The sequence below is a fragment of the Corvus hawaiiensis genome, chromosome 16 (assembly GCF_020740725.1).
Source record: "Corvus hawaiiensis isolate bCorHaw1 chromosome 16, bCorHaw1.pri.cur, whole genome shotgun sequence".
NCBI classification, from domain to species: Eukaryota; Metazoa; Chordata; class Aves; order Passeriformes; family Corvidae; genus Corvus; species Corvus hawaiiensis.
Genome location: NC_063228.1, coordinates 1,102,906 through 1,118,984, shown reverse-complemented (window position 1 = coordinate 1,118,984; position 16,079 = coordinate 1,102,906). Strand labels below are relative to the sequence as shown.

The 16,079-nt window shown below is 37.1% G+C and overlaps 1 protein-coding gene across 2 annotated transcripts in view; it reads left to right on the top strand.

Annotated features, from left to right (window-relative positions):
- SMG1 (SMG1 nonsense mediated mRNA decay associated PI3K related kinase) overlaps positions 1-16,079 on the top strand; it is a 59,321-nt gene that overhangs the window by 24,597 nt on the left and 18,645 nt on the right. For both annotated transcript variants that reach the window (XM_048320560.1, XM_048320559.1), the window contains 24 exons: positions 607-768; positions 1,243-1,361; positions 1,734-1,821; positions 1,904-2,005; positions 2,635-2,775; positions 3,069-3,268; positions 3,505-3,701; positions 4,403-4,570; positions 5,347-5,501; positions 6,574-6,719; positions 7,378-7,579; positions 8,497-8,606; positions 8,992-9,139; positions 9,517-9,676; positions 10,326-10,446; positions 11,078-11,326; positions 11,622-11,906; positions 12,884-13,028; positions 13,303-13,441; positions 13,733-13,963; positions 14,057-14,234; positions 14,850-15,011; positions 15,303-15,520; positions 15,712-15,866. In XM_048320560.1, the coding sequence (XP_048176517.1) occupies positions 607-768; positions 1,243-1,361; positions 1,734-1,821; positions 1,904-2,005; positions 2,635-2,775; positions 3,069-3,268; positions 3,505-3,701; positions 4,403-4,570; positions 5,347-5,501; positions 6,574-6,719; positions 7,378-7,579; positions 8,497-8,606; positions 8,992-9,139; positions 9,517-9,676; positions 10,326-10,446; positions 11,078-11,326; positions 11,622-11,906; positions 12,884-13,028; positions 13,303-13,441; positions 13,733-13,963; positions 14,057-14,234; positions 14,850-15,011; positions 15,303-15,520; positions 15,712-15,866 (3,981 nt within the window). The remainder of the gene's footprint in view (positions 1-606; positions 769-1,242; positions 1,362-1,733; positions 1,822-1,903; positions 2,006-2,634; positions 2,776-3,068; positions 3,269-3,504; positions 3,702-4,402; positions 4,571-5,346; positions 5,502-6,573; positions 6,720-7,377; positions 7,580-8,496; positions 8,607-8,991; positions 9,140-9,516; positions 9,677-10,325; positions 10,447-11,077; positions 11,327-11,621; positions 11,907-12,883; positions 13,029-13,302; positions 13,442-13,732; positions 13,964-14,056; positions 14,235-14,849; positions 15,012-15,302; positions 15,521-15,711; positions 15,867-16,079) is intronic.

The window sequence follows — 16,079 nt, the reverse complement described above, 5'->3', positions numbered from 1 at the left end:
TAGGTTGATACAATCAAGCTTTTGCCCAAACTTCCCTGATCACTTTTTACTTTCGTTAATTACAGGGAAACTGTATCTCAGCCAGGAAAGCATATCCTGGCTTAAGTTGGCCTTTTATTCAAAGGCAGGTTAGAAATCCTGTGTTTGAATAGAGATAACTGAGGGAGAACTCCATTGAAAGTAAATGAGGAAAGATTATTTACTATTTTGCTTACTGAGAGATCTAGGAGAGGTAATGAGATGTAAACAACAGATGTAAATGCATTTCAGACCTTATTAATAGAAACTGTTGTCAAAGTAAGGGAATATACCAGTTTAACTGTTACTCTTTCCACTCTTAGTTGTGGTGATTTCTCACTAAGCATTGGATACCAGACACAGCTGAGAACAGGTTCCTGGCCTGCATGGACTGATGGCAGATTGTAGCTTTGTTCTTTTAGGCTAGGGATCAAAATATTTGGATTTCGACATGGTGTGGTTTGTGTGTGTATGTGTTCGTTTAACTTTCGCTGCTGATTGCTGTTGTTTTCTCTCCTCATGTGAGCTGTAGGGGAGTATCCCTAATCTTAGGGTAGTTTTACAGTTTGTTTTTCCTTGCCTTTTCAGGCATGACCATTTCATATCCAGTAGCCTCAGTTCTTCCTCTCCCTCTCTATTTGATGGAGCAGTTATAAGTACTGTAACCACAGCAACAAAAAAACATTTCTCAATCATACTGAACCTTTTGGGGCTACTGCTTAAGAAGGATAACCTTACTCAAGATACCAGGTAAGGAAAATTTTCTTAGAAATTGGGATTTTTTTTTTTTTTGTTCAGTAGAATACATTAATTCAGAAGCCAGGGTAATTTGAATATGTGAAACCTGGGGTAAATTTAACCAGTCAAATATTTAGGGTTTTTTTAAACATTATTAATGAAATTGTGGAAAAAAAGTAGCTGCTCATTTTTATACATGAAAACTAGAAAAGTTTAAACCATCCTAAGATCTATCCAGCAGAAGCAGAGCTATCAGACTTTACTGAAAGAAAGGGTTTGCTCACTGAAAGTACCCTTTTGCAATAGTTGCCATCCTGTATTACCAAAATGCTGTGAAAGCCGGGGACGTTTTTAAAGTTAAGAAATACCTTGTTTAAAAAGTATGAGCTGTGGTATAATACTGATGTGCAACGTGAAGTAGGCTAAGGTCTATTAGAAAGTACCTTTCTGTAACTGTGGAGAGTGAATAACTCTTGGTTTTTGAAGGAAACTGCTTACAACGTGGGCTCTGGAAGTGGCTCTTCTGATGAAGAAGTCGGAAACATATGCACCATTATTTTCTCTCCCATCTTTTCATAAGTTTTGCAAAGGACTTTTAGCAAACAGTAAGATATTGCATATTTTTGCTTAAATGTCTTTTACATTTCAAAATTAAATACATAAATGGCCTTGTCCCACTGGTAGTAGCAACTGTACTTGTTGCATTTACTTTAAGGATGTTTCAAGGTTGTATTGTGCAAGAACTTATGCTCTTTTTATGGTTTTTTTTTTTTAAAGTGGATCCCTGCGTCTTACTTAAACAATTAATTTTCTTAAAATAAAATGCAATCTTAAGAGATTTGACACATCACTGACGTGATGTGATGTTTCAATTTCAAAACCTGTAAATAATATGGGGACAAATGCAGAGTAGTGCAGAAGTTACCCAATTCCAGCAAGAATAACTTTTTTTTTCTCCTTTCAACACCTTAATTCAGCACTTCTGGAAGATGTGAACATTTGTCTTCAAGCATGTAGTAGCCTCCATGCCCTGTCTTCCTCCCTTCCAGATGACCTTTTACAAAGGTACTTGAACAGAGTTCTGTGTGTTATTTGAATTTTGCTGATAATGGAGATGGTAACACCTCCTTCCTTTTTGGTGTTGCAGGTGTGTTGATGTGTGTCGTGTTCAACTAGTCCATAGTGGTGCTCGTGTGAGACAAGCTTTTGGAAAACTTCTGAAGTCAATTCCTTTAGATGTTGTGTTGAGGTGAGTCACTCAGATCAACTTCAGTGTAAATAATGCTTCAGTTTCTTCAGTGACACTTAACCTGAAAAGTAATGCCATTGGAAAGTCATCATACTGTCTTAGTTCAAAATCAAAAAGCGTGAGCTTACGGTGGTAGTTCTGGGTTGATGGTTGAGCTTGATGATCTTAAAGGTCTCATCCAGCCCTGGTGATTCTGTGATTCTAAGTGTCTTGTTATCTCTCCTGTGCTTTCACAGGTCTAAGAACAGTATGTAGAACACAAAGTAATTAACAAATTTGATAAGCTATGCAAAATTGAAGCAAATCTTGAAGCAAATACTGAATACCTGTGAAGGTCCATGTTATCCAGAGCTTCAGTAATATCATGTGCTACAACTTGAGCAATATTATGTCCTATAATTTGTCTTGAAGACCTGAATTCTGAAAGCACTTGGTATTAATACCAAAGTGTATATTTAGTTCTAGTCACTACATATATATATATATATATATATATATATATATGTATATATACATGTATATATATACACATATATATAGTGTGTGTGTAACTCTCTTACACGACTTTTTTTGATTTATTTAAGTACATTGTAGCATGGGTTGTTTTCCCTCTCCGCTTCTTCCTGCAGTAACCGTACTCACACTGAAATACAGGAAATTTCTTTGGCTATAAGAAGTCACATGAGCAAAGCTCCAAGTAATACATTCCACCCACAGGATTTCTCTGATGTCATTAGTTTTATTTTGTATGGGAATCTCCACCGAACTGGGTAAGAACTTCTTGTAGAACTGAAATCTGTGAAAGTTTGACTGTCTAGTAAACAAGTCCGAGTTACATTTAGTTTAAAATATCTTATTATCATTACAAACTACATTGCTTTATTTTAAATATTTTGTGTATTTATAAATATTTATAAATGTCTTAAAGACATACCTTTTGGCATATTTTCCTGTGCACATTGCTGCTTGGAAATTAATTTTTTGAGAGATTTGTTTGTGAGCAATCAGAAGGTGAAGTGTGTACAGTATAAACTTGTGTTAATGCGCTGATGTTTTCTTGCAGGAAGGATAATTGGTTAGAAAGGTTATTCTATAGCTGTCAGAGACTAGATAAGAGAGATCAGCCAACCATCCCTCGGAACCTGTTGAAGACTGATGCTGTCCTGTGGCAGTGGGCTGTCTGGGAAGCAGCTCAGTTCACTGTTCTCTCAAAGCTACGAACTCCTCTGGGGAGAGCCCAAGATACATTTCAAACAATTGAAGGTAAAGTAAAAAATACACTTTATTTTAATGAGATTTTTTGGTAAGGTTGTGAAGCCAAGGTCTTCATGGCCAAGGCAAGGAGCACTATGGCTTTATTTTTCAGTGCTTATAAATTCTAAATATAATTACTGTTAGCTTGTGGTAGATTTTGAGAGATAGCATTGCTATCCCTCAACCCATTTCAGTACAATACCATCTGGTAACTTTTTTCCCCTGTGTTTTGGTAAAATGTGTAGGTATTATTAGGAGCCTTGCAGCGCACACGTTAAACCCTGATCAAGATGTTAGCCAGTGGACTACTGCAGACAACGATGAAGGACACAGTAGCAACCAGCTTAGGCTTGTTCTCCTTCTGCAGTATTTGGAGAACTTGGAAAAACTGATGTACAATGCATATGAAGGATGTGCCAATGCCCTTACCTCTCCACCCAAGGTTCGTCTGCCTTACAGTGCTGATGTTGCTTGGAGCAGTCTGTTGAATGAACAGTGTTTTCAGGGTTGTGCAGTTCTTAGCCACGGAGTTTCAGAAAAACTTCTCGAACTAAGTTTGAGACTCTTAAAAAACTTGGACTTTGGCTTATTCCTAAGAACATTGTGTGTTCCTACAGAACATGTTAAACCAGGCTTTGTTTCTGGAGTACCAGCTTGTATACTGGTACAAACCCAGCAAGCCTGTAGTATCTCTGATTTGTAGCAGTCACTTATTTGTAGATTGTCAGCAATCCTGTTAAAAAGTAACACAGTTATTTGAGGGTTTAAATTGCTTTTTGAGGAATGTAGTAATTATTTATAAGCAACATACCCTTTTGTGTAGTTCCAAGTGCAAAACATTCTTTGCTCTTGAAATAAGCTGTATAATTATCAGACTTTAATGTGACACTGGTATATAATTTATAGACAGTTCCTATTAAGATTTCTTGCTTGCCAGTGTACCTGGCCAGTTGCATGCTTTGTGTGATTTCAGACCATTTACATGAATAAAATTAAAGATGCAGAATTTTATCTGTTTCTTCATCTCTCAGTTGAAAATTGGAGAAAAGAAACCTTCCTGCCTTTGATATAAGTATCAGTCAGTTAACTATTTTGGTTTGTACAGAAGAATGTTGTCGTGAAATTTCTTTTCTGTCCCTGAAGGTTATCAGGACGTTCTTTTACACCAATCGTCAGACATGCCAGGATTGGCTGACACGGATTAGACTTTCCATCATGAGGGTTGGGTTGCTGGCTGGCCAGCCTGCTGTGACAGTCAGACATGGATTTGATTTGCTCACAGAAATGAAAACTAATAATAGCATCTCTCAGGTACTCTCTTTTCAAACTCTGTAGACTATTGCAAAAATATTTACCATGATATTCTAGAATAACTAAGCTAAGACAATCAGTAGTTATTAAACCAACTGGTTGTAAAAGAACGAGTTATTTAAAGCCACATTTTTAATTTGTATGATTTTGTTGTGGTTGTAGGATGCACTGTAGATGTGTGGTCAAATACTACACAGGAACGAGTGCTATAGTTCATTCACAGTGTCAATTGAGCAGTTTCTGATTTAGTGGAAACCTTGTGAAACTGGTGTTGCATTAGTATGAGGCCATCCCAAGCTTGTGGCAGTGTGATGTCTTTGCTTACCTGTGGGTATGAGGAGAAGCAGGGTTGTGTCATGGGGGTATCCTTCCTCTAACTAGCAGATAAATACGGGGGTGGGATGGGTGGATAAAATAGTTAAAGCCTTCTAGAAAAGGATGAATATTTCTTCAGTACAAACTTGATTTGCTTAAATGTTTTGCCAAAGGAGGTTTGATAGATATTTGTTGCTTCATGCTCTTTAATGAATGCCCATGTAGGTATAAACCACCACAAAGTGATTGCTAACCACTGATGTTCAGGCTGTGGATTCACAGCACATACTCTTCCCTTGGCTCCTCTGCTTTGCCAAAAGCAGTGCAGTGGATGGATGTGAGGAGCACTTGTGGATGCATATAATGAAATACTGCTGCACCATTTCTGAGTATTTACCCACAGATGTGTGGCTCCTGCAATAGATGAGTTTTGTTAAATAACACTTTTGGTTTGCATTTAGGGAAATGAATTGGAAGTGACAATTATGATGCTGGTAGAAGCATTATGTGAGCTTCACTGTCCTGAAGCTATTCAGGGTATTGCTGTCTGGTCTTCTGCTGTGGTTGGGAAGTCTCTCTCCTGGATCAATTCCGTAGCTCAGCAAGCAGAAGGGCGGTGAGTTTTTGTGAATTATTGGATGCTACAAACTTGGGACATTTTTTCTTTCTGTGGAAAATTCTGAGTCTTTCAAATTGTGGCACAAGTCAAGGCTGCTGATGTAATTTCTGTGTCAATTATAGTCCGTATATCTTTTCAGAGATACCTGATGCATCCAGCACTTTCAGGTGTTTTAACTGTTAGTTTTAATTAAACTACCAGGATTTGAATATAAATTGTGTTCTTAAATTGCTTTTGTTAGTTTATCCTACACAGTAATGTTGGTTTTTTGTATTGTATTTGATTTTCCATTGCAAAATGTTACTAATTTAAATATTTTCTAGTGAAGTTTGTGATCACTGTGTGGTCTGATTACCTGACTCAGTTTGCCAAGAGAGGAATATGCTTTGCAGTTTTCGTTCACATTTGAAAAAGTGGCTTCTCTGATTATTGCAGTAGAATCTTTGGATACAGATACAAATAAGTGGGTCATCATTACAGACGGGGTGTGCCTTGACTGTGTGGTCTCCTTAAAGGAATGCATCCTTTCTTCTGTATGGAATGAAGAAGGGCACCTTTCATTAATTACCTTCCATGTGAAAATCCCCAAACAAACAAAAAAGATGTTTTAAATTTATAACTGTCTTTTTGTCATTTTTGTAAAGTTCCTTAAAATCACATGCAGTTTTGTAGTAGGTGAGAAGTTTCTCAGCGATGTCAAGGTTCAGGTGTGAATTATTGCCCTAGATGGAGTTCTGCAATTCTCTAATCAATGATATATATTTAATCACTATTCAGCTCTACTCATTCAGGTTAAAGTTGTGACAGTCAAATATAAAACTCATTTATTTCCTTGTGTCTCTACTTGATTTGAAGTTGACATTAAAACTTGTATGGACAAGCTTTTATCCCATGCTATAACCTGGAAATTCAGCCAGTAAACTCGTATCCTGTCTTAACCCCTTTCTTTTGCTGAAGGTGATATGAGCTTTTTGAGTATGGGGGTAAAATAATGCTCAGAATCTAGTCTATTTACAAAAACCCCAGCCTGGTTCTTTAAGACTCTGACTGGAATATGAAACTGTTTTAGGTTTGAAAAAGCGACTGCGGAATACCAGGAGCACCTCTGCTCCATGACTGGAGTGGATTGCTGTATAACAGGCTTTGACAAGACTGTTCTGAAGTTGGCCAATTCAAGCAGTGTGAATAATGCCAGCCCAAAGCATTCCTTGAATGGTCAGTGTTTGTTTTCTTTTTAAGAGAAATACAATCTTGTAAATGTGTGTGCATAAAATGAGAGCATTGAATGATGCACACATGGTAATGGCTAACTCTGAAATCTGGAAACCTGTTTCTGTCTGCTGTTAAACTGAACCACTTAGTGCTCTTGAAACCAATATTATGTGTAGATAGGAGGGTTTGCAGTACTGAGGTCTAGCTGAATGAAACTAAAGGTAATAGGTAAAATATTCTGTAACTTAGTAATTTAGTTTATTTTAGATCATCATAAGGTAAACCTTCGTGTTTGTGACATAATTGTATCATAAGTGCACTAGTTACTCAGAGGTTTTTAACTACTAAGACTTGGTTGCAGCATTCTGTTTCATCTTTGAAAATTAACCTTCTTTGTTCCTAATTTAGTTGTTCTGTTTTTCTGTTTTGATGCTACTTTACAGATATGAACCAAATTTTTTCAAAACCTCTTTTGAAAAGGTTCTTTTTTCCTATAGAAAGTGTGTCAGTGGAAGAATACTGTAAAAGTTGTGTAACTATTTGATTTTTTTAAAATTAAGAGTTTTTCTTGCAAAAGACATAGAAGTAATGTTTGACTAATAGAACTGCTTTTTAAAATATATATTTGTGTGTGTTTATATAAATTTCTTTCATTTCACAGGAGAAACTAGAAAAACTGTTCTGACTAAGCCAAGTGACTCTTCTCCTGAAGTGATAAACTACCTGGGTAACAAGGCATGTGAATGTTACATTTCCATCGCGGACTGGTCTGCTGTTCAGGAGTGGCAAAACATGGTCCATGAACTGAAAAAAAGCAATAGTAATACCTCAATCAACCTGAAAGCAGATTTTAACTACATAAAGTAAGGGTATAATTAATTTATTCAACAGCACCTTAAAGTTCATTATTTTGCAACTGAAGTATTAAAGTTCTAAGGGATTTTAAAAATTGGGTGTTGGTTTCTAAATAGAGGCATGCAAAGAAGAAAGGTGTGTTCTTGGGAGGGTGAAAACTTGGCCATGACACTTGGAGATGAGTGAAGAGGCAACATCCTTCTAAATAGCTGCTGTACCTTGAGGCTGCTTAGTATTCAAGAAAAAAATCTTTCATTGAAGAGAAAAGATCCCAAATTTATTCTGCTGCACTCAGCAGAAGATACATCCTTTTGCACAACTTAAATAAAATGTATTTCAGTGGTACAGGTCTTAAACATATCTTATTTTATTAATTTAATGTAAAAAGTATAGGAAAGAAGTGGTCTTGGCTGCTTAGTTTTTTATTTTTATTTCTTTTTAGAAAGGAATTTAGAATTGTAGCTTGTGCATTTATTTCCTGACCTTTGATATTTTTCTGGTTCATGAAAACATACTTGTGGCATTGAAAGCCCTTCAAAGTTTAAGGATCCTTTGTTTGACAACCTGATTGCTTTCTATTCCTGCATGATTGTAGTAAACATAGTAAAATTCTTTTGGCTGAAATGTCTTGATTTGAAAATAAAAGCACAGAAGGTAGCAGTGGAGTAAAATCTTGCAGGTCTGAGAAGGTGACTGTTTCTGTCAGAGAAAGGGGCTTTTCTTTCACTCTGATGCTGGATTCATTCATTTGGTGCAGAACTAGTGGCTTCTATTGTTGTACGTATAATGGAGATTTCTGCTTAGAATTTATCATAAGTGCTCACTTGGAGTTACTCTTGAGTCTTTTCTTTTTGCTGTATAATATACTTAGCAACTGGAGTGAAGTAAGAAATGTGAAAATAAAACTGTAAACGTTGAATTGCAGATCTTTGAGCAGCTTTGAGTCTGGACAACTTACTGAGTGCACTGAACAACTAGAATTATTACCAGGAGAAAATATCAACCTGCTTGCAGGGGGATCCAAAGAAAAAATAGGTATAAATGCATAAATTAACATTTACTTCAGATGCAAAAGTAAATATTTCTTCATGTATCTGTCTCTATAAATGGAAGACTGAAACTTCTGAATGCAGTTTGCTGTGTTCAGTGGACTGACCATAAACTTTATGAATCAAGCTTCAAAATGATTGGCAGTGGTCATCCTAAATGTTGATGCAAGTGTGTTTTCTGGAGTTAATGTAACTGTTTATAAATAATCTGTGATGAATTTCTGATATGAATACATACATAAATATAATGCATATTTCTTTAAGAGGGTTTTTTCCCAAACTTCCTTACTGTCAAAAATGAATTCTCAGATGGTGAAACTTGATAAAATTTGGCAGTTCTAGTTGATATCAATTGTTTAATCTCCATGTAGACATGAAGAAGCTCCTTCCTAATATGCTAAGTCCTGATCCAAGAGAACTTCAAAAAGCAGTTGAAGTACAGCTTTTGAGAAGTTCAGTATGTCTGGCAACAGCTGTAAACCACATAGAACAGGAGCAAAAGTGGCAGTCAATATCTGAGTAAGTTGAAATGTGCTATGAATTAATGTAATACACTGTGAAAACCTCTTCTAGTTTGTTAAACATAACTGTGTAAAGCTTCAGCATCCACGGTAGTTTGCTGCCAGTTCTAGCTGTTGTGAGTTATAAGCTTACTGAGGAAAAATAAGATGATGTTTGACTTGGAGTTTATATAGTTTATAAAGTACATGAGTGGATAAAGTATTTCTGCGTGTCAGTTCAATAATAAAGTACTGTAATGTAACGCGTATGATGTTGCAACACCTTCTCGTCTTTTTCAAGATACTGAATTTGGTTTTTCTTCGGTAACTTTGATATGACTATTTACTCTTAAAGTCTAGCTAAGAAAAATTACTGTCCTGATCCTTTTATTTCAGAAATCTTATTAAGTACTTAAAGCAGACATCCCGCATCGCTATTGGGCCTTTGCGACTGTCCACGCTCACCGTGTCTCAGTCTTTACCAGTGTTGAGCACTCTGCAGTTGTATTGTTCTTCTGCTCTGGAAAACACTGTGTGCAACAGGCTCACATCAGAGGTAATTCTGTGTGTTTAAAACCTAAATTGGGATAATGTCTTTTTCCATGTCATGTCATGGAATATTGAATATTAAACATACATTAATTGTTTTGATTCTTAATCATACTGTGAAAAGACCTCATTTAGTTTTCTAATGTGCCGTGACCCAAGTTGTTACAAGTTTACATCTCAGTTGGACTCTTTCTGTAGTTATAAAGCATCTCTTTCAATTACACTTGCAATATTTTTGAAGTGTTATTGGTAGTTGCCTTTTAGAGTGTTGGTAATTCTTCTCTGAATACGTTGTAACACTTATTCCTACAACGCATGCAATTTACTTTCCAGGCAACTTAAAAATATTCTAATTAAAAAAATCACTTCAGCGATTAAAAACCAAATGTCAACTTCAACCACTAGAACAGGAATGTTCTAGATCTAATTTCTAGTCACATGGTTCGGAAAACAATTCTGCTTGATTCTGAGCAATTCTTAGTGTTATCGTCTCAAAATCAAGCATAAAACGTATTTCTCTTAGTTAATGATAAAGTGTGGCTACTAATACAAATAAGAATGTTTGCTCTAAAATGGTCTTTGGTTTTAATTAATGAAAATGCATTGTAGTAAAGTTGTCTCTCATGACAACTCTGCAACTTCTGTGCCTCTTCCAGGACTGTCTTGTACCTCTCTTCAATGAAGCTTTGAGGTCATGCAAGCAGCACGATGTAAGGCCATGGATGCATGCACTGAGGTACACGATGTACCAGAATCTGCTGATGGAAAAGCTTAAAGGTGTGTAAGCTCTCATTATGGTGTTACGAAAAGCAAATACAGAATTTGAACTTCAGTCTTCTGCTGAAAGCAGCAGTTGTCTTTTTCTATTTTTTAGATGGAGTACTTTTTAAAAGCCAAGTTTTTTCCTTCAGGTGTCTTGCTTTACTACTCATTGTCTTGGTTACTGCTGTGATGTAGACAGTGTCAAAAAGAAAAACAACATTCTGGAGTGTTTAACAGTTGCATACTCCTCTCCTAATAACCCCTTACTTGCTCATCACTTCATATTTAACTGCTTTCACTTTTGAACGCTTCAACATGATGAATAATGGGTCTTCAAAAACAGTCATGAAAGCCATTTAAATGTGCAGGATGGTAAGAAGTAATGGGACAAAAAAGTTCTGTTGGGGGACAAGTAGGTTTATTAGCTAAGAGGAATGGTATAGTGCAAAAAAATCTTTTGCCCAGCAGATAATCTATGGATATAATTTTTGTTTGAGATGGGGTATGTAAATATTCCAGACAGAAATGAAGTAATCTAAATTTCTGAACAACTTTTTACTGGTGCAGAATACATTGGGCAGAAATTCTGTGTGTGTCAGATAATGGCTTAATACTTTTGTTTATAATGTCTTGCTCCCTTCCTTAGAACCAACAGTCCCAATTAAAAGCCATCTTATGGAACTGGGCTTAACAGCAGCTAAGTTTGCACGGAAGCGAGGAAACATCGCCCTGGCTACACGACTGCTCGCCCAGTGCAGTGAAGTTCAGCTGGGGAAAACCACCACTGCACAGGACTTAGTCCAGCACTTTAAAAAATTGTCTGCACCAGGTCAGATAGATGAAAAATGGGGTCCTGAACTGGATATTGAGAAAACCAAGTTGTTATACACAGCAGGTGGGTGTTATGTTGTAGTGTCTTGAGCTTTTTTTCCTCATAACCAGGCTAATTCCCCTCACCTTGGAGAAGTCACAACAGGGCAGTATCATTAGGAACTGATTTCATCCCATTAGCTGTTGTCTGTCTGAAAGTGTTTTCACAAGTTTTTTCATGCTTGTCCTTTTTAACTTCAAAAGAGAATTTTCTGTGTAAAAATATATTGCTACAAACTGTATCTGAGTGTGCTGAATTTCAGAATTGTTTTTAAATAATGTTAACAGTGTACTGAAGATCTGTTTTTCATGATGTGCAGGTCAGTCAACACATGCCATGGAAATGCTGAGTTCTTGTGCCATATCTTTCTGCAAGTCTGCCAAAGCCGAATATGCAGTTGCTAAATCTATTCTCACACTGGCTAAATGGATTCAAGCAGAATGGAAAGAGATCTCAGGACAGTTGAAACAAGTATACAGAGCTCGACAGCAGCAGAATCACACTGGTCTGTCTACCTTGTCTAAAAACATATATAATTTGATTGATCTGCCAGCTGTTAACACACTAGAAGATGAATACCCTAGGATTGAAAGTGAATCCACAGGTAGATTTGTTCTCATTCTTTCTTAAAATTAGCTGCTGATAATTACACTGAGGGATAACACCAGCTATACTGATAAAGACTAAACGCTCCATCACTCATATATTTGTTTTCCTAATACATGTGTCAAGGGTATTTTGTACAATGGGTAACTATACACAGTTAAAAAACCCAAATACCTTAATAATATTTCATGTTTCTGTCACATTTTTCTTGTTCAAGTAATGGTGGCCTGATGAAACTGGGATGTGTTTATTTTGTATTGAGGATATCAGCTATTGTTCTGTGTGTTTGCTTTCAGCTTGTGTGTTTGGTGAAGTTTGAATTGGATCTTTCAGGTTTAAGCATGGACAGGATTTGTGTTACTAAGGTCCCCATAAGCGTGAAAAGTACTTTAGGTTTTTTTCTTTAAACTGTACTTAATCTGAACACTTCTGTTGTTGCTGCAGAATGTGTTCAGTCCTAATTTCCAGCAGACTTTTCTTTAAATGTTAAGATAAATTCTGTCTTTAAACATGGATTTCATAAATAACTTAGTTCCTCTCATGCAGAGTCAGAATTATTTTAGAGCTGTTGGTGAATGTTGAACAGTAGGTGCTTTCTGACTTGATGGCAAAGAAAAGAAATACATACACAAATAAACACAACCACAGTGCCCTGGGTACTTCATAGAAGTCTGCTCTCTGGAGCATTGAGCTCCTTTGGAGATCATGAATTCCTTGACTCAGTTCCACGTTTCTGTGAAAGAGGAAAGAATTCTAGAGTATCAGCAGTGGTTGTTGGCAAATGGAAACTGGGCTTTATTTTGAAGCAGTGTCAGAACTCAAAAATAATGGCATTTTGTAAAATTTTGCACCGTTGGGTACTAATTTTACTAAAAAAATACTGAATACCTGTTATTTTTGGTATTATTTTCTGTGTTAAGAAGTCAGAAGTGGTTTTATGTTGTAACACGTGTTACTCTATTTCTCCCATCCCAGTAAACATTGGAGTTGGAGAACCAGACTTCATCTTGGGCCAGCTGTATCACTTGTCTTCAGTACAGGCACCTGAAGTAGCCAAGTCTTGGGCAGCCCTGGCTAGCTGGGCTTATAGATGGGGCCGCAAAGTAGTTGATAATGCCAGGTAAATTCAGCTTGGTGCTTGAATTTATACAGCACAGTTGGTTTTCTTAAGATAAACCTTAGCTATTGTACTTAGGATTACTGTTGTTTGTAGTCTGAAGTTGCATGTGAGCAGAGAAATGAATATTCTCTTGATTACTTGCCCTCTGTAAAACAAAGCTAGTTTAATTCTGAGATAAAGATGATTTCTTCCTTCAGAAAGTTTAATATATAGACTTTCAGTAGCTCTACAAATACTCATGTAATGGGGATCAATAATTCCTTAAATGTTACAGTCAGGGAGAAGGTGTTCGGCTGCTTCCCCGGGAGAAATCTGAGGTTCAGAGCTTGCTTCCAGACAACATTGCAGAGGAGGATAAAGAGAAAATCTATGGGATTCTTGGGCAGGCAGTGTGTCGGCCAGCTGGGATTCAAGTAAGTGTAGATTTGGTCGCTTAAAAAAAGTGTTGAGCTTCAGCATGGAGCTTATTTTCCTCTTCTTGCAATTCATGTTAACTCTTGCAAGTGTCTTAAAGTTAAATTCAGACAGTGCAAGAAACCATCTGTTACCCAAGGGGTCACACACCTGTTGGGTGAACTATGGTAATGTGATCAAGTAATGCAGTTGCATGAGTTGCTAGACAAAAACTGACTTAGGAACTAAGATTGCTTACAGAAATTGTTGGAGGACTTAATCAAATCTGCTTTCCCTTTATTTGCATTTAGGATGAAGATATAACTCTACAAATCACTGAAAATGAGGACAATGAAGAAGATGATATGGTGGATGTGATATGGCGCCAGTTATTAACAAGTTGTCCCTGGCTTTCAGATCTTGATGAAAATGCAACAGAAGGATTAATTAAAGTCTGGAGGAAAGTTGTAGACAGAATCTTCAGTCTCTATAAACTGTCCTGCAGTGCATACTTCACTTTCCTCAAACTCAATGCTGGTCAGGTTAGTGTTCATGTTGATGTGGAAACCATTCAACAAACTTTTCTAAATGATTATATGAACTGTATACTTAGGGGAGTATTTCTTGGTTTCAAGGTTCCACTTGATGAAGAAGATCCCAGACTGCACTTAAGAAACACCTCTGAGCAAAGCACTGATGATGTAATTGTGATGGCAACCCTCAGACTGTTACGATTGCTTGTGAAACATGCTGGAGAACTTAGACAGTATCTAGAGCATGGGCTAGAAACTACACCTACTGCTCCTTGGAGAGGTAAATACATGTTATCTAGTTGTTAAAATTGATTTTGAGGCATTTTCTCTAAATGCAGAAAGCTGTTAATTGCACTTTGATAAAATTTCTATTTAATCGTGGTGGAACGAGATTCTGTCTTTTACTAAATGATGTCATTGAAAATGTTAAAGTCTGCCATACACTCTGATTGTCAAGTAGATAAGTAGCACAGATTTTGATCCCCTCCTTCCCCCACTTGAAGACATGAGAGGGAGAAAGGAGATGTGGTTTATGAAGTATTGCACCGTATGACCACTTTAAAAAACAAACAGGGAGGGTTTTTTCTAGCTATAGTTGAGAAAGATGTGTAACTAAAGCCACAAGTTTCAGAAGTACTTGTTAGTCACTACCCTGCAGGTTCTGGTTGTTCAGGGACTTTCCCTCAAAGGTTTTGGAGTTAGTGTGGGAGGGAAAGAAGAGGCCAGCTATTGTAAAATCGCACTTTCTTTTGGACTTTTTTGTAAAGAGTAAATTTGTACTTCTTTGGTTTATGTTCTCCCTATGCACAAAAAGCCATGCTTTTAAATATAAAATTCTACCTCATTTGAAGTGGAATGAAGTGAATCAGCACATTTCCTTTTCCTCTTTGTGCAGGTATCATACCCCAGCTTTTCTCCCGCCTCAATCACCCAGAAGTGTACGTTCGTCAGAGCATCTGCAACTTACTGTGTCGGGTTGCTCAGGATTCTCCTCATCTCATCCTCTATCCTGCAATAGTGGGAACCATTTCACTTAGCAGTGAGTCCCAGACCTCAGGTGCGGAGAAAAGAAAAAGTGTTCAAATAAACTTAAGCTAATATATTGTTATATACTGGATAAAATGACACTGAGGTGTTTTTTTGTTTTCTCAGTAACTCTGATACTTTGTGTCTTAGAATATTTTTATTATGGCACCTCACTGATACCCTTAATCTGATTTACCAGACTTTGCAATTTTGTATATTTTTTGTATATTTCACTAGTACTTAATGGGGACCTCATTCTAAGTAAACCATGAAGTGACACATCTTCCTATAGCTACTATTTTATCATCTGTTTTTAATTTAGGAAACAAGCTGCCTTCTGCCATCCCTACTTTGCTAGGTAATATTCAAGGAGAAGAACTGTTGGGTGGTGAATGTGATGGAGGGAGCACCCCAGCTTCCCAGGAAAGTAGTAAAGATGATACCAAAGCTGGATTAAATGATGATCAAGCAATGATGCAAGACTGCTACAGCAAAATTGTGGAGAAGCTCTCTGCTGCAAATCCAACAATGGTATTGCAGGTAAATAATCCAAATGTGTGGGACTTGGGTACTTGAACTACAAATACGTAATTTGTCTATTTTGGGTGTTGGCCTACTGAAAGTTTGGTGTGTCCTTGCTGTTAGGCTGTCATCTGTTTTCAACCTGTTCATCTGCAAAAATAAGTCTGAATACTAGTTCCTGTAAAAGAAGTGCATCTTACTTTACACAGGTTCAGATGCTCGTGGCTGAGCTGCGCAGAGTTACAGTTCTCTGGGATGAGCTTTGGTTGGGAGTTTTACTGCAGCAGCACATGTACGTCCTCAGACGGATTCAACAACTGGAAGATGAGGTCAAGAGGGTCCAAAACAACAACACTTTACGGAAGTATGTCTTTGTTACGATGGTCACTTGTATTATTAAAAAACGTTTGTTCCTGGGGAAGCGCGCAGTCAAACGGATCAACGGTGCTGTTGCTCCTGAATTCAGACTGTCCCAGCTGCTGCTTTTTAAGCCTGGGGCCTTATTTCAGGAACATTTTACATGTAGTACTGCAGTCAGATGAGAGAGACAGTCTACCTGTGAGTCCATGTTGTGATT